This window comes from Amblyomma americanum, chromosome 3, assembly GCF_052857255.1.
Source record: "Amblyomma americanum isolate KBUSLIRL-KWMA chromosome 3, ASM5285725v1, whole genome shotgun sequence".
Taxonomy (NCBI): domain Eukaryota; kingdom Metazoa; phylum Arthropoda; class Arachnida; order Ixodida; family Ixodidae; genus Amblyomma; species Amblyomma americanum.
The window spans coordinates 57387440-57409577 of NC_135499.1; the positions used below are offsets into that span (position 1 = coordinate 57387440).

Genomic DNA, 22138 nt, shown 5'->3' on the forward strand with positions numbered 1-22138 from the left:
TCAAATTATCCTTTACATCGAACAATCTCCTAGCAGCACTGCAAAGCTACAACGTGAATGTACATCGAAATGCACGGCTACATCGTAAAAAAATTAGCCCTCACATCTATAAATCGAACTTTGGACAATACTGGTCGATTTAAGATGATCGCTTTCCCTCAACAAATCTCCGAAGGCTAGCTTTTCTGCATGGGCCTGCAGGTGCTACGTAGCGCTTGCTGACCAATGGCAATGCTGATTTTCATGACACAGTAGGTGGCGGGTCCGTAGCCAGGCAACCAGAATATGTGCTTCTGGTGTTTTGCACCAGCTATGCCACGGATGTGCCTGCACACATGGCGCATCCTGCTGCCATTGCTGATTTCGCATGGCTTTCACCGTCTCTTTTTATGCGTGATGGCAGCTGCAAGATAGCAGAACGTGCCCTTTTAACGCGACAGCATTAAGGGCCCCGTGTTGCAGAAAAACCAGTGTTGTTGTCGGCGTCTTTGGCAGTGAGCGAAAAATCCCAGAAGCATTAATAAATAAACCGAACAGGAAATTGGTCGAGTTGGGGAATCGAACCGGGCCTCCGGAGAGAGAGAGACGAGCACGCTAACCACTCCACCCCGCCAGCTCGATGGTTTGGAATGAACAAGGGCGCATCTAGCAAATACGGTGTTGTCTTAGAAGGGTGCTTTAGAGACGTGTACTGTGGTGTACATTAGTAATTATGAGCATGGAAATTACAGAAGTCGCAGATAAGCGAGTGGCAAAGTGCGTTTCCGCTACTTTTCCTCTTTGCTTGGCACACGTAGCGCCATCAGGCGGCGCCCACTAAAACCACTCCCTCCTCCTTGCAATGTATGCTACTGCCCCGACAGATAGCGCGTGACGGCAGCGCCTCCCGCTCGTCTCGTTTGGGCACAGTGGGGCCCGCGGGGACGCAGGAATCACGCGGTGAGTGGCAAACAACGCAGTGCACATCCGCGGCGCGTTCACCATGAAGCTTGCGGATTGCTGCCCGTTCGTACGGCGCGGAAGCTATGCTGGCATTCGTGGCACTGGGTTTGTCGAGAACGATGTGCCGACGAACTACGACTGCAACTTGAGTCCCGCGCGTTTTGGCAAGGCGCCTGGCAGCGCTTCTATGTGGTTTGCCACTCCGCGCGTCCGTTACACCTTACGTAGAATCAGCAGCATCACATTCACGCGGCATCTAAGGCATTGGCTGTGAGCAAAAAATCCCGGAAGGATTAATAAATAAAAAAAAGAGTAGCAAGTTGGTCTAGGTAGGGAATCCATAACCCATTACGCTATCGCGTCATACCCTCAAGGCGGAGCTAGTGTGTCCCCTCCAATTTTTTTTTCCATGGATCGAGCGAGTCGAATGAGGTGAAAAGAAATCCGAAGTTGCTACAGCGTGAAAGATTCTGAGAAGCATGCTGAACGCCATTTTGACAAACAAGGCTGACGTTCAGGAACTTGCAGCATCAGCTATGTATAACATTGAGGCACAAATTGAGTGTACAAATGATTCCTCGATGTTCGATCACAAAACATTCCTGTTTCCAGCCCCATGATTGAGCAGGAAGCAGAAGACTTTGCTTTTGTTCTCAACAGACCAGACTTTCACAGTGGCTCCGGCTGGCTGCAGCTCTTTAAAGACCGCTACGAAATGTTTTGCAATACAATCATTGCTGAGACCTGTGCCGTGAATCTCAACGCTGTAAACAAATGGATTGAAGAAACTTGGGGCGATATCACAGTAAAGAATTAACCCCGTCATATTAGCGCAGGTGTGTCATGAAGACAAGTCCCACGGTGGGAAATGAACAAGGCATTTATATCTGTGTTGCTCGTCACCAGCATAAATAGTCAGAAAGAGAGCTTCTTTGGCCTCTCATCATCGGAAAAAGCAAGCCTGTGCAATGCTTGCAGAATGTGCTTTGGTTCCAACCTATAGGTCCAATCGAGAAGCGTGGTTATCTGCAGAATTTTTGTTAAGCTGCTTAATTAAGTCTTGGAACAACCTAGTAGGCCAAGAACACAACATCTGCCTCTTTGTAGACAGCTGTTGCGCCCACCGCACAGTGCCAGTTTTAGCAACACTAAACATCGCTTCCTGCCACTGAAAGCTACGTCAATGCTTCAACAATTGGACCAAAGGTTAATCTGAACAATTGGACCAAAGGATAATCTGCCTGGTGAAGGCTGGTTCAGAAAATCTCTGATTTAGAGGCTTACACACAGCCTGAAGACTGAGGGGCGCCTAAAAATCGACTCTCTGCAGCCCCTCCTCAGCATCCTAACATGTGCGATGAAACACACACCTAACATGTGCAGCAGAACCATACATCACATAATTCCTAAAATGAACAGGGCTCGAAAACAGGTGCATGGCCTGCACAGTGCACCAGTTCAACGGTTTAAATGATGCTCAACCTTTAGCAGAGCACTTAGTACCGTGGGCATTCCTTTCATCTAATGTGAGCTCAGTGAATTTACACGATTGTAAGTCGACCTATTTTTTTTAAATTTGAAAATCCGAAGTGAGGGGGGTCAACTTACAATTGAAACGAAAGCATCGCACTATAAGTAAAGGCGAGACAAACGAGATATCGGGCATGCTACAGCGTAGTTGCATTTTTGCTGCGCAGCTCCGTCGCATCGCTCTTGGTGCTGGCCTTGAGCAGCTGCCATGTCAACGCGCAAAACTGGCATACCCTCTCCGCGTGCACGGGCGGTGGCCGATGGCGGCTATCGATAAACAGCAAACTGGCACCCCACACGTGGTTTAGCAAGGCTTTCTGACGGGCTAGTTGGTACATATTCATTTCTGAAAGGCTGTTTGACGCTCTTTCATGCAGCTCGTCTCTTGATAACAGCGGATATATAAGTGCGCTTCGCTTCTTTTGTCGTCATTAAAGTTGAAAGTTGCGCTTCTTTCCTGTCGTCTCTACCCCCCCCCTTTCCTGTGAACGTCTTTTTAGCGCACAGCCTTTCAGAAATGAATGCGTACCAACTAGCCCGTCAGAAAGCCTTACTAAAGAACATATCTCCTACTACCGACTCTTTACTCTGTCATCAGCACAGGCAAGCTGCTGCTACTCTGTGTGTGAACCTAATTGCCATCGCAACCTGCCGCTCTCGGTTTTTGTTTTACTGCATGAAACGAAGAATTATGCCCTGGGAAATTCGACTACTCTTCGGTGGCCATTCCAGAAGGATCTGCAAGGTTCTGAAATCCGAATCCTGGCGACAGGTGCGTTACTACTATGACTGGCTCCGAATTCTTCTGTTTGAAGAGACTGATCCTTTCCTGGCCAACTACCTCTTCAGTGGCTACAAGAAGCTAGCAAAAAGTTAGGTTGACGCTGTTTCATGTAGCTCGTCTCTGCATAACAGCGGATATATAAGTGCGCCTGGCTTCTTTTGCCGTCTTTAAAGTTGAAAGTTGCACTTCTTTCCTGTCGTCTCTACCCCCCCATGTGGCTGCTGACTGCGGTTGCTGATAAGCGGCGGCGGCCCGATCCGATAACGCAATCGCGTTATAAGGGAAGCTTAAGCATCCAACAAGTTTTTTTTTTACTTTCAAATGCGTTCTCGGTGCTCAAGGGAGCGTTGATAGTTGATGGAAGGGCTGCTGTTCCAATTGAGGCGGCACCACCCCTCGGAACTGCAGCGGCGCCGGGGAGTGTCGGTAGCCGATGGAAGAGCTGACGCCGCTCAGGCGTAGTTTCTCTTTGGCTCTGACGCATTCGACTGCTGCCAGCCGCATTTCACAAGTTTTTAATGTAGTGCTTAAGCAGTCATCATTTGTGCTCCAGGTCCGGCAAGCGGCCGGCACTCGTTCACAGCTACATTCAAGATGGCTGCCATTTTTTACGCCGAAGAAACGAACAGCCGCACGCCGGGCCGCAAGTTCGACGTTCGCAATGGGTGATACAGGCGTGGCAGCTGCCGAGAGGAAAAATTCCAGCTGTTCCACGCGATGCCGTGATGTGGCTGTTTGCGAAATGCGGAATTTCGCTGGACGACGACGTTAGAACGACGTGCTGTGGGACCACAGCAGCGATCACGACGGCAGCGTTAGTGAGGACGATGGTGCAAATTAAGTGTGGACGAGTAGTCTAGTGTCTAATACCTTTTCGTTTTGGAATGTGCCCACGGGCACGCCCGCGCGTGGCAGCCGATAACGGCTGGCGATAAAAGGTGGCTGCTGCATAATGCTATTGCGTTCAACTATCCCGGGCCAAGCTTAAACAACCTCGGAAGTTTTTTATTTTTCGGAAATGTAATTCGGAATTTGGGGGGGGGGGGGGGGACGAATTATATTGGAGCCGACTTACAATCGTGTAAATACGATGATGAGACACTGACGGTTTTGGATGGCCGTCATGCCCTCGACGTCAGACCCTTTGTGTCTGCCTTTTATTCTACCAACCCTTTTCAGCGATTGCAAGGAAAACAGGCAAACAACCTGTAAATGCACCCCAAGCGCTCAATAGAAATACACTAAAGCAACAGCAAGTTTAACAAGCAACACCCATGCTGCGGGATCAGCACCAAAAACATGCTTTATGAAGAAAAAAAAAGTGAACTTTCGAACTTCGCTTTTCTCAAATAATTTGTTGGCAATATGCATCAGCTCCTTAGGTTAGCTAGTGGGTCATCATAAAAGTGAATAAATCGAAAATAATTTTTTTTTCGGTCACTTTGCTTTCAGCTAGAGAACAAGCATGTACTGCTGATTATGGTATGCCAATACTGCGTGATAGTTTCTGAGAAAATATTTCCAGATAAAGTTTGAGAAGACTTTCGGAAGAAATAAGGTCACATCAAAACAATCAAGAAGTTTGGTTCAACTGAAGTTCTCCCGGAAAATTTGTGAGAGTTGGTAGGTCCCAATATAAAAAACTTAACAATGCTAAGCTACATTTGTCCAGCTAAGCACTTGACAACATTGCAGTCATAACAGAGCAATTTGCAGTGATGTTATGTACTCCAAAAAAATTGCTAATAACAGTCAGAGAGGTTTGATCTCTGACACTAAGAGTTAAGAAAAAAATTGCCAAATAGGAAGAAATATATTAAAAATAAAAGGAAGAAAGGAGAAAGAAATCATGACGAACTTCTTACATTCTCATCTATTAAAAAAGGTCACAATGAAACCTGCAGGAACACTGCACGAGGTGCCATAGTAAGCCTTGCGAGCCGTTATTAAAAGGAATGCAGTCCCAAAGACGGTGAATGATAAACTATAGAGGGAAATTATAGAGGCTTTGCTCATCGTAAAGGCTGATGATGCATGCATTAGCACTGCTTCAGTAGGATGACTGGGCCGAGAATGCAATTTTTTTGGAAGGACGCCTATGACGTCACATTTCAGACAAAATAAAAATTACTGCAGGGTGATAAGACCACAAGTTGGTCTGTATCCACAATAACAAAATCACTTGGAAGTCAGCTCTGTCCAGTCCGCTTGTTTCTTTTTTAATTATTTTTGTTCTTCAGCTCTAGCATGTTCTGCTGCAGGGTCTCGAATGACAGAGAAATACAGCCGACAGAAATTTTTCGACAGTTCTTTCCATTTTCTGACAATCTTTTGAGCATGGCAAGTAGCTGGGAAGTGACTCACACGAACAGCTTGCCTTCCTTGAGTTCGCAGTGATGAAGCTCAGAGAATTTGCGGCGCATCACAGTGGCGTGCATCTTCACCCTGCACATCGCGTACTCCAGCTGGCGCTGGTCGCACACGTTGTATGTCACTTCTTCCACAACGAACAAAATAGCTGCCCTGGAAACAGTGGACAGAGGTCAGTGCCATTCCATGCTTCTCTGAAGTCCATGGCTTGCTTCACTCAGTCTGTCACAAACTACTCCGGACGTCGCGATGACATTACTAAGCACAACCTCTGAAGATGTTTCAACAGCCCGTATGTCTGTTCAGCTAAATGAACACATCAGCTATAACAAAGTATAGTATAAGGTCATCATTTGAACATCTGGTCTATTCGAACTAATGTTTTGGTCCTGTCAACATCATGTGTGTTAAAAAGGCACCCCTTAATTTGAACACCAGAAAAATCAAACACTTCAAGTTTAAATTATCGAAAGTTCGTTGCACTCTCAATTCCTGGTCAGTGCTCATGGGAGTTGACGAAAAACCCCAACCAGAACAAAGAGTATCTCCTGTAGTGTTTCAATTAGACAATGTTTTTGTCATGCAAAACTAGATTTCCGGCTTTTGCTTATGAAGTAGAATCACAAAAATCATAGCATCTAAATGCTTTCAAACATGTTAACACGAATATCTCATTAATGCTTTCCTTTGTTTTGGACTGCACCAACAGCCAGCAAGTGGTCACATACTGGAGTTTGATAGCAATGAATACATGTTGATGGCAATGACCATTGCTGTAGCTCGGGAAATGGCCAAGTTGCACAGAACCATGCTGGTGAAATGGTGACACCAGCCCTGCAAAGCACAGTCATGCTGATGGTCTGTTGATAGCAGCCAAGCTACCGTTAATGGTTTTGTACTGTCCTTTTCAGTTGTGCGGCCACAGGTACTGCCTTAGGGCTGCATAGCAGAGCACTAGTATAGCATCCCCGGAACTTTAAAGCTTCAGAAGTCTGGCATGCTGTAAATAGTATACTATATAGACTATCCCACTGCTGGGCCCAAAAATGAATCCGGTAGCCTGAGAGCCTTCGTCAAAAGTGAAGAGTCCAAGCCGTATAGTGAGGCTTTTGTGGCAACTAAGGTGGCAGTTCGGGCTTGTTGGTAGCACATGACATATAAAATAGTGTAACAGCACACAGGGACAAGCAATAACACACACGAGCACATGAGCCCTACTGTGTGCTCTTGCTTGTCCCTGTGTGCTGTTGCGCTATTTTGTCTGTCATATGTGGCAGTCCTTAGGTTCAGAGAGAAGTAGATGAGAGCTGCTTTCATTCTAAAAAGATCTAGACCACCGGCAAACGCATAATCATCCAAAGGGTGCAACATGGTGGAATCATATGTGAGGGTACGACGCGGCTGAACATGTTAGTGTTATGCATTATCTGACTACACTGCACCACCATGGTGGCAAGCTTCTCATGCTCTAAAGATAATGGCTTAGAGATTTTGCAAGCTGGCAGTGGTTGCAGAGGCCCACAGCAGTACATACTGACTTACGGGGGGATGCGGCTTTCAGGAAAAATTTTTTTATTTCTAGATGTATTTATACATGAAATTTTTTAAGCACACTAGAAATAATTTTACGTCTCCTCTATAAAATTTTGCTGTTATACCACCAGAAAATTGTTTTCTAACATACATTTACCCTTTTAATCTTGTAAAAAAGCTGTAGAAATAAGAGAACATGACAGAAGGCTGGTTTAACATTCAATGAGTTCATACAGGCATGGTACAGGTCAAGACATTCTTAAAATATTTTTTTTTCGCAAAGCACAAATTTGTGTTTTGAATTTTTGTGATGCTGTACCCATTGACATATCTAGAGTGAGGATTCTAACAAGAAATTTAAAATTCATAATTTTGAAAAAAAAAATAATCTCTTAAAGTAAACAGTGTCAAAAATAGATGAAAATTGGACTGAAAAGGAGAAAAAAGTCAATTGTTCGAGCATTTCCCTGTAATATACACAGCTGTAGCGGTTTATGAAACGATTCCTCAAGTACTCTCCGATCGATTCCAACAATAAAACTCCGGGACAGCATAAAAAACGAAGCATACAAACGGACACAACAAATATCAAAAAATCAATTTTTATGGCCATTTTCCAGGATTTCAAAGCCACGCCCCCCTTAAATCTGATGCGTTAGCATGTGTTTTGTACTGTGGCATTTTACTTGTTTTACAACGAAACTTTCACAGCCGCCAAAATGAACCGGTCCCCTGCCTCCGACACAAGTCGTGCGCAAGAGTAATGAAGTCTTCTCAAACACTATGGTCAAGATCAGTAGTGCTAGAAATTGGGCATCATTGCTGACAAAGAGGCCAATAACAATAAGCACTGTGCAGACCTTAATTTATGACTGCCCTATAAATGAGCTGGAGCTTCACTGAATATAGGTATGTTTCACGCCAACACGATAGCCAATCCCTTTGACAGGCGATTAGCACGACCTTCACAAAATTTATTTTCTCAGTTGGTGTGCAGTGCAAGAGGAAGATAAGGGCTTGGGCAGGGCATGTAATAGGAAGGCAAGATAACTACTGGTCCCTGAGGGCAACGATTCTAAGAGAAGGCAAGCATAGCAGGGGGCAGCAGAAAGTTAGGTGGGCGGATGAAATTAAGAAGTTTGCGGGGATACGGTGGCCGCAGCTGGCAAAGGACAGGGTTAATTGTAGAGAAATGGGAGAGGCCTTTGCCCTGCAGTGGGCGTGGTCAGGCTGATGACGATGACGCAAGCTCTGTACATAATGTGCTTCATGTGGATGAAATATTTTCTAGCTGTGTAAATGTTATATATTTCAAATCAAAGACACTGCACTTCAAACCATCTGGTGTTCTCCGACATGTACCAAAATCTCAGTGCATGAAGTTCTCGTCTTCAAATGTTTGCCAGTGTACAGCTGTCAAGGCTAAGTATCGAACCTCCAATCCTCGCCCGTTCATTGTTAGGCAGCTTGTTTTTGCACCACTGCCATTCATACCGATCTCCTAAATGTATTGCAGTAGCCCGAGGGAGCAAAATAGAAATGGAATCATCATCATCAGCCCAACTACATCAATTGCAAGGCAAAGGCCTGTTCCACTGACTTACAAATAACTCTAGCCTGCCCCAACCAGTGAGAAAGCAACGATCGCCAAAAAGTGAGATGAGGGGAACTTTCTTAACAGCCTGCCTTTTAGAATTCTTCGCTCGAATAACTGCATGCATGTATCTTGGAAAAATTTGTAGAATGTTCCTGAAACAAGTCTGGCTGCACTAGAACAGCACTGAGAGAGTCCAACTAAGAAGTGACTATAGTTAAACATCTGGTGGCAGATACACAAAACTCACTTTTCGTTTTTGTAGGCTTTCCAAGCAGCCAGAAGGCCGTTGGAGAGGTGCTTGTCCGTCTTGCACTCGGGCATCTGCAAAGTTGCAGCAGTGGACATCAGCAACACACTGGGATAGAGGTCATCTAAGGCAGGGTTTCAGGTCAGGACAGCTCAAGGACTGGGAGGACAGAGGTTTTTAAGATGTGATGGGGCCTGTGGCCAACCAAATACACAATGTAGAAGTGAGAGAACTTTTTGTCCTCCTATATTTTTCTTGGTTGAGGCATTAAACAGACACAGGTAACAAACTGGAGTAAAGGTATAGGCACTATACGCCGCAAGAACTTTTTCTGGCAATGAAACAGAAGCTACGGAGCCGAAATATGCCCTCTCTTCTTGCGTAGCGGAATATACTCCCTGCTTGCAGTTATTAGCTTTCACTTCAAGCCAAATAAATTGTCGATACTATATGAGGCATATTTATAACACAATTGCAAACTTTCAATGTTCAAAGTCAAGAATAACAGATTTCTTGGTCACAATAAATATGCTAAGCATGTCTAGTAAAAACAAGCTCCCATAGATGGTGCCAGCTGCCCCAGCAATAGTGTGAAGGTACTGCACAGAGAGCAATGTGCTAAACATCCAGGCATATGTTGTGAAGCCGACATATTTGGCAAAATGGCACAGTTACAGATGCTCCGCCCTGGTGGCTTTCCCTTCACTGCCAAGAAAAGCTGTTGCCGAGTGTAATAGCAATCCGCTTGCAAAGGACTTAAACCACTCGTAGTGCAGTCCCCAGCTCACCAGGAAGTTTTTCAAGTCCTGACCACTGTTACCATGGTTATATTCGACCCTGAGAATGGCCCCAACATCTTGCAAAGCTGCTGAATAACTCTAAGTTAATGACAGTGATGCACATCCATCCTCTCTGGGGCAGTGCCATTGCTTTTACATGGCAGCTTTTGCTGTGCTTGCTAACCACTTAATGGAGTGTGCTGCACATATAAAGTATGCGGTGTGTGCCGCACATGAACTACTGAAGTGCCTGCTGCACTCTGTGAGCATCGATTTTTTTGGAAGTCAACTGTTTCTACAATCGCTGATCAGTGCGGAATGTTTGGTCTCTGGAGAGAGCATAGCTGCCTCACCTAACGAAGTGTTTTTACCCTGCATACATTCATGCAATGCATACAGTGCTAAAAGACAGTCTCTATGCCATGTGCTGGAGAATCTTGACCCATGCCCACTGACGGAGATGAAAATGCTCGAACAGTGGCTGCAGCGATCATCGGCGGTGAAGGCCAGCAAGGCACTGCTACAATTTTTAGAGCATCGGGCCTGCACGATAAGTTATGAATTTGCCGCATGCTTTTTGCTTACTGACCTTTTCCTGCAGCAACCTTTCCTCTTCCCGTACATCCCCTCATCTCTTTTCCCCAGGGGAAGGTAGCAAACTGATTCCTTTTCCCAGTTAACCTTCCTGCTTTTCCTTCTCCTCCTTTACAACCCTGCCAATGTTTTGACAAAGGTATATCTCTGCAACCTGCCATGGTAGCTTAGCAGATATGGCGTTTGGCTGCTGAGGCCATGGTCATGACATCGAGCACTCTTTGATATTAGCAGTTATGAAACTTCCCATAAGGACCATGTGTCAAAAAATGGCAATCCAAGTGAGCCGAAATTCACGTCTTTACGGATTTCTGCAATGCCGGCGGTCAGTAACATAAACTTTGCTCAAGTTATGTTCAAGGTGCAAACTTCAAGACTGTTGATAAACGCACAGCTATGTGGAAAAAAACAAAAATCGATAGACATGGCAGTCTGGGAGAGAAAATCTAGAAGAGTACAGTGAGGGGCTGGTTGGTACGACATTATAAAAAGCAAGAACTGCGTGCAAAGGATGGGACAAGAGAGAAGAAGCACACCGGACAAGTGTTCGTCCTGTGTGCTTCTTCTCTCTTGTCTTAACCTTTGCACGCAGTTATTGTTTTTTATAATGAGAGATAAATTAAGACATAAACCAAGAAAAAACAAAACACTCTGCAGAATATAATGGCCACAAATGGTGACAGCTTTTACGGGCTGCTTCCAGATGGCACCGTCATCAATGAGCACCTGGAAAGTGGCCCATGAGAATGGTCACTTTTTGATGCAAAGTCTCCCAGAGCTCTGTTAGTATTATTAAAACCCAGCCATGAAGGTTGCATTTTCACAGGGCCAAAAACCAACCCGCCCGTGTAATGTGCAGTTCCAGTAAAAGTTAAGGGGAGATGCGGGTCTTGAAATAACAAAAAATGTGAAAATTTCGAAAAAATGGCATATTTGGGATCAAAACGCTCTAAAGTTCCTATCTAAAAGTTTAAAGGTCTGAATTCGACCTCCAGATACAAAATCATTCATATATTTTGTGCCTACGAAGCCTGAAAATGGCAATTGCAGAGTGAAATGCGGCAGGACTATGCACCTGTCGCTTCCCACGACCGCGTCCCCGATGGCTGCCATTTTGGTTTTGTTTGAAAGCTGGGCCCCTTCCCTACTACCTGGGATAATTCACTACTGTGAAATGTTTTTGGAACGTCCACATTCTGCTGTTTTTTTTTTAGGCATCTACAACAACCTCCAAATGGCTGGTGCACACTCTACAAATGTGATAATCACAGCTCCGTGTTTTTTGCCAACATAACTAGCCTTACTGAAGTTTTATTATGTCCTTGTGGTGCGATTTCAATTAATCTCATACTGTTGAATTCAGAAAGAACTAAGCTTTGCAGCTATGCTGTTTTTGTTTGGCTGAGTCAAACATTTAAAATTTTGTGAACCATAATGTCATCTAACTATACTTCATGATTATGGTACTTGGACAAAATTTAACAATTTTATATGATTATGGACTTCAACAACAATATAATTAACATAGATCCAGATGTCAGGCCTCTGGATACAGCTCCATTTCAATCAAAACCAAAAAATATAGAAAGAAAGTGTCTTAATGACTCGTAAGAATTTAATTAGGCTTCAGTTATTTTTTTATAATATAAGAACTGATATACTGAAACTAAATATATTTTTGAAAACAGGAAGAAGAAACACGCATATGCATCTAGTTTCATTACGATATTTTTAATAATAAAAATGTTCATTTCATGACCTGCGTCCTGTCCCCACTTAACTTAAAAATTAACCCAGAGCCCTGTGGTGTCCCTCGTAGCCCATGTCCAGGTTTGAGATGTAAACACTACATACCAAATGTCTGTAACAAGGAAGCTGAATTGAGAAGCTGGCTCTCATGATGGCATAACAGGTATTAAAAAGCATTAAAGAGAAAACTTGTGTGTGGGCTACCGATGAGTACCTAGACAAAAATGGCCAGTGGTAATGAGGACACGAGTGGAGCTCATTACCTTCATCACCACCTCCATGTGCTATTCTCATGTTGCACCAGATTATACGCAGCTCGAAAAACACTGATCTTAAGCTAATGGAACTGCAGGAACAGTTACTGGTTGCATGCTCTGGGCTCTTACCTTAACCTAGCGTTATGTCTCAAGGCAGTTGTCTGAGAAAAAGCTTGCTTTCTGTGTGCAATTTCCGTTCACAGTAGTTCAGTAACATTAGGTGCACACGTTTCAAGTTTTCTTGACTTTTGTTCTGTACAAAAGTGTTTGTGCATCACCTCATGTGGAACAAGGCTGCTGCTAAAAAGAAAGGGAAAGTGATTCTGAAACTTCAGGAATTATAGCTTCAAAACCGACTATTGTGACGAAGCCTATGGTGGTGCCTTTGCAGCCACATAATGAGCCAGGACACACAATGCAAGCTTGGAGAAAGGCGCCAAGTGCCACACCTTCAATAGAAGGCAAAGCAAGAAAGAGTATGTATGCCAACACATTTTCGCACTTACAATGAGAACATTTCTCATTCTTGCACGCTAAATTCATTTCCAATCCTCTTTCTGAGGCAGGGCGCACGGGCGCCTTAGCGTTTTTCCTCCATAAAAACGCAGCTGCCGTGGTCGGGTTCGAACCCGGGAACTCCGTGCAAGTTCATGTTGAGAAACAGCGCAAAAGACCGGACAAGGAAGATGGACAACACGAGCGTTGACTATCGGTGATGCCCGTCTTCCTTGTCCCGTCTTTAGCACTGTTTCTCAACGTGAACTCACACCAACTAGCCCAACCGTCTACACTTGGGTCCGTGCCAGATTCATGTCAGTTCCATAAAACCTGCTCCTTAACACTGCTCAACGAGCGTCTGAGAGCACAAGTGAAGTGGCAATAAACAACATCCTCTTCTTACAATGTGACTACAAATCACAAAATAGGTTTTCAAAAACTTTGCTGGCAGACTGGCAAGTGGAATGGAAAGGTTATCTTTCAAGGAAGGTACAAAAAAAAGAAAAACTTCCAGACATTTCCACACCTCTCGAGGTGAGGCAAAAGCGTTTAGTTAAAACACATGACAGCGATCTCATTTATCACATAAAAAGTCCCCTTCAGATCTGCTACTGTAAGATTAATGCCTGTCACTGCACCCTTCTTTTTCTAGCATCACATGTTTGCATCCTAGCTTCATTCCTTGATATTGACGAGGAACTAACAAATAAGCTGTAACCAATTCGCTCAAAATAGGAAACTCCCATCAAAAAGGCCACTGAGAGCAAGCCGAAGTTGGCCTGTATCGATAGATTGTGGCATGCTAACAAAAAACAGACCACTCTCATCAAAAACAGAGCTTATATAAGCTAGAAAAGACCAAAAATCAAAACACAGGTGTCGCCATCACTGGCCGATTTTGCAAGTAAACTGTGTGCGCTGACACCGAATTTTTGGCGAAGATCCCAGAGGCTATGACACGTCACCATTCACTTTAAAACAGCAGCAACCAGTCCAGCACAGTGTGAGCGTCGAGAGTTTAAATTCAGTGGTGGGAAAATTTATAAATCAAGTTTTCACCTCCATTATAAATGGGTTTCTTGCTTCTGCACAGATGTTAACATACCAGCGACTCAATCTTTACTGAGAACAATATTCGTGAGAAGTTGTTTTCAGAGTCTCTTTAAGAGAATCCAGTTCAAGTGGCTCTGCTGTGAACTACACGCTTAAGCTATTTTACACCTTTGCCTCAAGAGTTTCCACCAGTCCCAGAAACCAGGGATGCCTCATTGCAAAGCTTACCTGTTCTTCAGCTGGAGTGACACCCAAGTTTCTCATAATGTATCTGTTTAAAAAAAAATTGCAGGAACAGTTACTTTGTGCTCAAGGAAAACGCAAGAATGAAAGCAATGAATCTAACTATGTACACCAAACAATTACCATGACGAATAATAGATTTGGTTTGAGTTTATTTGTATTGACTCACAGCTTGGCAGGCATCTAAATAATAGTACTCTTTTGTGCTTAACGTGCTCCTGACATCAACCTTCTCACATAAGCCTTCTCTATGTGCTTGCTATGTATAGTAAAAGCTCATAAATTCAAACTGCAAAAGGACACAAATGGAATTTGAATCAGCTGATGTTCAAGATAACATGAGTGGACAGAAAAGACAGTGCACTGTCGTCAGGAAGCAGCTGGATGGTGAGATTACCTCATTTCATTGTTCCAAAAAAATCTGCGATTCCCTTCTGCTTTCTCTTTTTTCCTGGAAGGCAACAGCCAACACTTTCTGTTCTACAGTCCTTAACAATCGTTCGTCTGGCTCAGTGTGCACCCAGCATTTCTCTAAAAAACTTCTTCCAAAGTATCATGAACCCTATCGTACCATAAAGCGCATTTCCCCGGTACATTCAGTAGTTGAACCAGTGACACTTGCGACACATCTACAAAGAAGCAACCACAAGAGTGTATGTATGTGCCGCTCAAGCTGTACTATGGCCCATGTGTGTTGCTTTTCTCTCACTCGACAGGATGGTTTGCCTTTCAATTGGAGGTGATTGTAAAGCACCACCAGTGCACGGCGCGGGATCATTGCGTTCATGGTCAGAGTTCGAACTGCCATTTTTTCAGCCCCTCCTCAGGCTGTCATCCCTGTGAATAAACTCCATTCAGCCCAAATGGGTGGAAGGCCCCCCTCTCTGTTTTCTTCAAAACTTGAGAAGAGGAAGGTGGTTTTCAGTGCGCCTATAACTTGTTCAGTGCAGGACCACACGAGTCCCGAAGGGTGAGTGACCCGACTGTGATTTTTTACCAAGGAGCGGGTCGATAGAGCCGTCATTCTGAATAGGCTAGCAAGTGTGACCTGCAGGTCACTTTCTTGCTTCCGTTCATTTCCCACTCACCACTAACTGCCATAACTTTTGGATTAAGTGGGGACACGGTTTTCTGCAAAATTTAAAAACATTTCTTGATGTATATATATGAAATTTTTCAACATTTGAAATGATTTAATGACAACTCTTACAAAAAATTTGCCTTTATATCTCCAGATAATTGTTTTCTAATATGTGTTTTTCCTCTGAATCTTGTAAAAAGGCTGCACAGTTGAGAAAATGTGGTTCAACATTCAGTGTGTTCCTACTGGCATGATACAGGTCAAGACATTCTTAGAATTCTTGTTTTAGCAAAGCACGAACTTTTGTTCCGAATTCTTATGGTGCAGCGTTCATTGACATACCTACAGTGAGATGAAAATTAAAAAAAAAAGAAATTTAAAATTCATAAATTTGAAAAACAAAGAATGTCTTGACCTGTAGTATGGCCCTAGAAATGAAAAAAAAACAACAACAAAAACAAATGGGGTGAAAACAGAAAAAATAGCCGTGCAGAAGTCTGCTTCACAAGATGAGCATCTAGTCAGAAAGCTGAAATGGAGAAAAAATGCTAATTGTTCAAGAGTTTCTGTGCAATGCACAAGTGTGCCGCAGTTCACGGCGAAATTTTTTTACAGTATTTCCCGGTCGATTTCAGCAATGAAGCTTCAGGAAGCATAAAAAAACAAGGCATAGAAGAGGACACAACAATTTTCAAAAAGTCAAGTTTTAGGTCAATTTTCTGGATTTAAAAGTTGCTTCCCTCTTTAAAATGGCCACACAACCAGCGCAACTCGCAAGGTGAAAGCTAGAGTCGCAGCACAGTCTCGATTTTCTAGCCTTGCAACCCTATGTCATAAACCGATTAACCAATCAGCGATGCTACTTTGATCCCCCGCCAATTCCTAAATTACTTCAGAGTGGCCCTGCATAGGCCGAACTTGGTGTGACCGCTGCAACCAACTGCATGGAATCGTGATGCACAGAGCGGTGGAAAAACAAGACAAAACATGCAGCAAACATTAGCGAAAGTTCCCATCCATTAATTTCGTAACTGTCCATGTGCAAGTGCCAGAGATGTTGCGACATGCCTAATCAGCTGCAACCTTGCGCTTATCACGCAATCTATCACTTAAGGGGGAACGAGAGTTGCAAAAGCTTGTTATTTATTTGTCACTGAACCTCACTGAAACTAAAATGCAGGTGCCTCACAGAATACCAATTGCAAATATGCATTTAGGTTTCAAATATCACACCTGGAAGGAAATATATAGCAAAATCGTATCCAAATTTCTTCCCGATATTTATGATAATTTCTCAGTTAAAAAAGCTTTTTAAGAATATATAGACATTTCCAAAGGTCCACCACACAGCCTAAAGCTTTCCTTTCTCCTTTAAACATGACATATTAGCAATTAGGTCATGTGTGGACTAATTACTGCCATGTTTTGACGTGATAGCGTTAAGGAGGCCGTGTCACAGAATAGCCAGCATCAGCGTTGTTGACAGTGAGCGAAAAACGCAAGAAGAATCCCCACAGACGCAACCTAGGTGGCAGGTCGGCTACCCAGGTCACATGACCTCGTGGTGTCATCACAACCTGTCCACCGGAGTGTGAGCAAGCTGACCACCAGGGCAGTTGGCACTTAAATGAATGAGTGGCATTTCCCTTACCATGCCACTATGAGTCGATCACCAGTGATCGACAGATTCAAAGCGCGATTTCAGGATTTGTTGCGCTAGCTAATTTGTGGTTTAGACACTCTAATTTTGTTTCTTGCACAGTTTGTATTTTTCCCACAAGAGCAATTTTTGAAACGCTCTTGAAGTTGAGGTTCCGGAGTATTGTGCTCACGGGATGATGTCAGCTGCTGAGACGGGACACGCTCAAGAAAATCCTGCTTCGCGCGATTCCGCTGCATCTGCAGCAGATTTTTTCAGTGCTTCAAGCAGCAGTCACTCTGACGGTGATATTGTATTGTTGGAATTTGAATCTGAGAAAGAAACTGCACAACCTCAGCGTAAAACGTGGGCATCTGCCTGCTCGTAGGCCTAGTTTCCGTTTCTCGTCTGTTTTTCTTCGCTCATGGAGTCAGATAATGTAAATCACTGATGTCATAAATGATATGTCTGGTTTCTGTAGTGTCTCGACATCATATGGCCAATATGTACTTCCATCTGTCCAAAAAAGCATCGGACTTTAGGCCCGGTATAAATCTGGGCACCGGCTCAGATTTACGTTATGTAACAGGCGAAACTTGTTCGCGAAAGCTATGGACGTCTTCTGACTGGCCGTAAATCACGAAATAAAATCAGGCCCACACCGCACCTCGCTGCTTTTCCACCACAAGCACAAGTTTCTGCATAGCACGAGCCACACAGCGCTTTTTACGCATGCACGTATGGACCCCTGGGGGGGCAGGGGCAGATGCGCAACTGCTTCTGCCCAGGTGCAGCTGGGTCCCCGCATAAGCAGAACACTGATCATGCTATGCGTATCTGTCTCATGCACTTTTGTGTATGAACATGCATCATTGAGAATGTGAGGTGTGAAGCGTATGACTGGCCTCATGGCAGACACAACATTGACGTTTCCAGTTCTTTTTGGGCGGCTGCCCTGCGCCCGAAATATTGGTGGAGTGACACAGTTAGAGGCTTTCCGCCCCTGCACCTTTCCTTTCATAGGCAAGACTGCTTCGAGCCTACTGAATGTCAGTGAGTGCAAAGGTGGCAAGTAGGTAAGTTTAAAGGAGGCACGCACTTGTGCTGTCTGTAGAGTATGGGAGAGAGTCCACCAAACGACGACGAGATGGTGTTCACTTCCACCTGCTTGGGGCAGGCATTCTTCAGGTGACTGCCCGCTGTCTTTGAGTCCAGCAGGTAGTCGCTCCGCAGGAGGCCCAGGCTCAGTGGCTGCATCCAGAATAAGTCCCTTTTCTTAAAACTGTTTGCACTGACAGCTGTATGAGGTACCTTTGCTATGATAAATAATGTCAACATTGCCAATGCAATATATTGCAAATGAAAACTCCTGCATTCAGCTGCTGTGTGAAGAAAAAATTGCCCATGTTGGCGTGAGCCATAACAGACACATGGGCCACGGAATGACCACTCTTGAGAATGTACCAGCTGTGCTCAATGAAAGAGACAGCTTCAGTCAACACCAACTTCATCTCTGGTCACCACCAAAGAAAGGAATCGAAGCACTTTTCTTGGAATTTCAAAGCCCAAAAGCAGCTGTCGAAACAGAATTAACGTCTATTTGCCTACAAAAAGTTTAAAACCTTCACTGTAATTGTAGAGCCACAATCAGGCAGATGTTCAAACCATATATTCCTAGCGCCCTACATACAGGACACTTTTTTATACAGTAACTCTAAAAGTTTACCATGTAAAAGCATGCGCCTGCTGGTGTAAGTTCAAGAGGCTTTAAACTTTCTCTGTGGAAGGTTTGTGACGTGTGCGTTCATTTTCGTGTGTTGCGTGCATTCAGAACGATCGGCCAGGTTTCTCTGAACGACACTTCCAGATTCAACACCATTGACTTCATTGTGATTTTTCAAGAAAAACAAATAATTTGTGCGTGTTGTTGCACAAACCACCGCATGTGATAAAAAATGTGATTTTAAAGTCGATGTCAAATGTTTGAAGCTTTAAGATACGCAACATGTAGCAAACTTGCCTAGTATCCTACATAGGAGGATGGCTGAAAAGTTGGTGTTGAGAATAATTCAACCAATAAAAGGATGATTATGAGTTCTGAAGTAAGAAAACATTTTATATCAAAACATATTTTACTTTCTTTAAATATTTGCAGTTTCAACATATATGGGTTAAGGGCAAAATGAATATATCTTTACTACAAATAATGAATATTACAGCAGTCTATTCTTTAAGGCTTTACTTTTAGGGGCAAGGAAGCTGGAACTTCAGCTTCCAATAAAAATCTAAAGCTGAAGCTTTACAGCTCACATGAACAAACAAATCACTGCTGCCAAGCTATAATTACAAATTTAGGCATCCTATATATCCCCACCACAAGTCCCTCAACAGGACATGTTCATTAAAATAAATATTTAGAAGCTGCTCACAGGTGCTAACAATGCCCTTCTAAAACAACGCCTAAAGCATAAATATCCACCCCGCTTCAGCCCAATGAAATTTCGATTCAGTCTAAAAGCTCAAGTTAAGGCTTGCGTTAAACTGGAACAATGCCAAGGTCGTTCACCCATGGAACGTAAGCCTTGCTTCATGGTGTTGTCAGCACCTTCAGCTACGAGCAAGTAATCCGTCTATTCTTTACTTTTTTTTAAAAAGTCAAAGCTCACACCAGCTATTCCAGGTGTGACATCCTGGCAGTATGGAGGCTGCTCAAATTCAAGACTGCCTGCATTATGCAGCAAAGCCAGAAAACCAATCCTCGGTTTGACTCTTTGCACATTTGGCAGTCAAAAAAAGAAAAAAGGCATAGTTAAGAAGCTGGCATGGTTAAGCTCTTTTTACGCAACAGTCATCTTTATTTGTACCTACATGTGTATGCTCATTAATGTCCATTCCTTAGTTGTTGGGTCGAGAAATGAGTGACTGCTGTAAGGATCCTTCGGACTCCATTCCTCTGTTCGCATCAGACAAGGCTTAAACGAATCCATCGCGAATCAGTCCAGACAAGATATAGACATAGAACACAGATAAAGCAATAAAAGAGAGAAGAAGCGATCAGAGAAGAAGCGATCATCACTGCAGATGGGAGAACACAGCTATGCTTAACTATAGTCTGATCCAATTCCAGAATGAAGCAGGAAAAGCCTCTGAAAGGAGACCCTCCAAATAATGGTGCCGAGTGATTGTCTCGATGTCGTGGTTAATCCTATTTAACAGCTGCACATGGCAGCCATCGACGATTTTATGCTAGGCGATTAGCTGAGACCACACGACAAACAGTCGACGCCATTGGTTGGGTGGCCTAGTTTTAGAGGGGTTTTCCGCTTCCTTCTTGAGTTGTATCCGGCTATAGCAAATCATATCCGCTCATAAAAAATGATACTTATCATACATCAGGCATCAACAACAGTCCCCTGAAATGTGTCGCATCTGAGCTCTGTGACACATGGCAGCACTTAAGCAGAGTTAAGAATTGCGGCCATCAGACTGAATCTCTGGGAGCGCACTTGCCCCGGGCAGGCCTTAAAGCAAAGGGCTGCCATTCATTGCAAGTAATTTATGATTAAAAATAAGGAAAATGATGATTTATTACTTTTTTTACGCCTAACACAATTTCAGCTATTTCACACTGAAGGCAACTCCTCTGTCTTAACGTAGCCCTGGCATAAATACCAAGAATGAAGCTAACCAAGTGCTTCACCAGCAGCGATTGCAAAATGCCAAGGTAGTAAAACTGCAGCCTGGCTAGAGCAATGTCACCTACAAACATCCTGATAGAAAAAAAAAGTGAACACAGTTAAGTAAACTGTGGTTTGACAAAAATACGCTGGAGGAGTACAATAAAAACTCTAAAGCGAACCTCTGTGGATCATTTGAGTGCGTTAGCAACCAAACGCTCGTTAAAGCCAAAGTTTACACACTACAGTTCGTTATATCTGAGGTTAACACACTAAAGTTCACTATATCTGAGGTGGCATACTAACGTTTGTTACATCTCAGGTAGTAAACCAAGTTCGTATAGGTGGTATATTAAGTTTGTTCATAGCCCACTGGGCATGTGGTGACCTGCACACCGTTGCAGGTGAGCCAAATAACACTGGCTACTGATAGATGGCACTCACCATTTCCACTTGTAGTGACCTTTCTGATGCGAATGCATCAAAATTAAAACTTGCCCTCTCAGTACCCACAGGCACCTACACGTTATGCAAAATACATGTGCACATACTTCTCAGATTGTGAAAGTGTGACTTCCTTAAAAAATATGGCATTAGCACCTTCTTCAGAAAGACTCTAGCACAAAGGCAGTAACAACACAGGCTTAGTAAACAATTATATATATATATGAAGCCGCAGTTGTGCAGTATTCGAAAAAATTTCTCCTGCAAAGATATGCACACTGACCTGAGGAAACCCAGCCTCTCGAACCTTCTCGTAAATTCTGAAAATGGATGCCGTGAACTTATCTGTCTCAATGGTGCTGCAGGAAGAGGAAAGATGCAGTCGGGGAGGGTGAATTGAAAGGTACGTACAAGACAACACATGACGTATGACTCAACAATACAGAGACATGTTAGCCAGAACTGGTCTACAACCATACACTAATGCTAAATACCACTTACCTCTGAAAACATCAAGCAATTTCCAAGGAAGGAAATGCAAAATCAGCAACAGCACTAGCATCAGAGTACAAGAGTTGATCAAGAAGGTAAACCTGGTAGTAGACATTAAGTACAAGTTAGCACTCGAGTTGCTGATCAATTCAGCCTCACGCTGCCATCTGGTACAGACGGTGGTACTGTTTTCAATCCTTGGACCAGGTCAAATTTTTCTTCAAATACGAAGTTTCCATCAAAGCAGTAAAGCTTTCCTATGTGGTCACATGGCAGTGCTCCGGTAGATGCTACCCTCTTTGCAGTCAATGTCAGAAACGCTTGCACCATGAGGTAGCCACATTGCTGAAAATCACAACGAGAATAGCTACTTCGTCTGCACTTCGCCCTGAACATATAGACTGAAGCCTTCACGGGAAGCCCCCTGACATAGAGTAGCTTTGCAAACATCACCATTTACCTTCACCCCTAAACAGCCAGGCTACTGGATAACAAAGCTGTACAGCTTTCTCGACTCTTCTGTCACTGAAGAACAATTTGTCCATGTTCAGGGCTTAAATCTGGGACCACTACTCCATTGCAGCAGCCTCTCTACTAAATAGCACACGTCTGCTGGCTAGCTAGTGGCA

At 43.7% G+C, this 22138-nt stretch overlaps 1 protein-coding gene across 4 annotated transcripts in view; it reads right to left on the reverse strand.

Annotated features, from left to right (window-relative positions):
- LOC144124611 (glutathione synthetase-like) overlaps nucleotides 1–22138 on the reverse strand; it is a 47194-nt gene that overhangs the window by 18093 nt on the left and 6963 nt on the right. For all 4 annotated transcript variants that reach the window (XM_077657403.1, XM_077657402.1, XM_077657405.1 and 1 more), the window contains exons 3-7: nucleotides 21301–21376; nucleotides 17996–18147; nucleotides 14162–14204; nucleotides 9004–9077; nucleotides 5621–5779 (exon numbers count right to left, since the gene is read on the reverse strand). In XM_077657403.1, the coding sequence (XP_077513529.1) occupies nucleotides 5621–5779; nucleotides 9004–9077; nucleotides 14162–14204; nucleotides 17996–18147; nucleotides 21301–21376 (504 nt within the window). The remainder of the gene's footprint in view (nucleotides 1–5620; nucleotides 5780–9003; nucleotides 9078–14161; nucleotides 14205–17995; nucleotides 18148–21300; nucleotides 21377–22138) is intronic.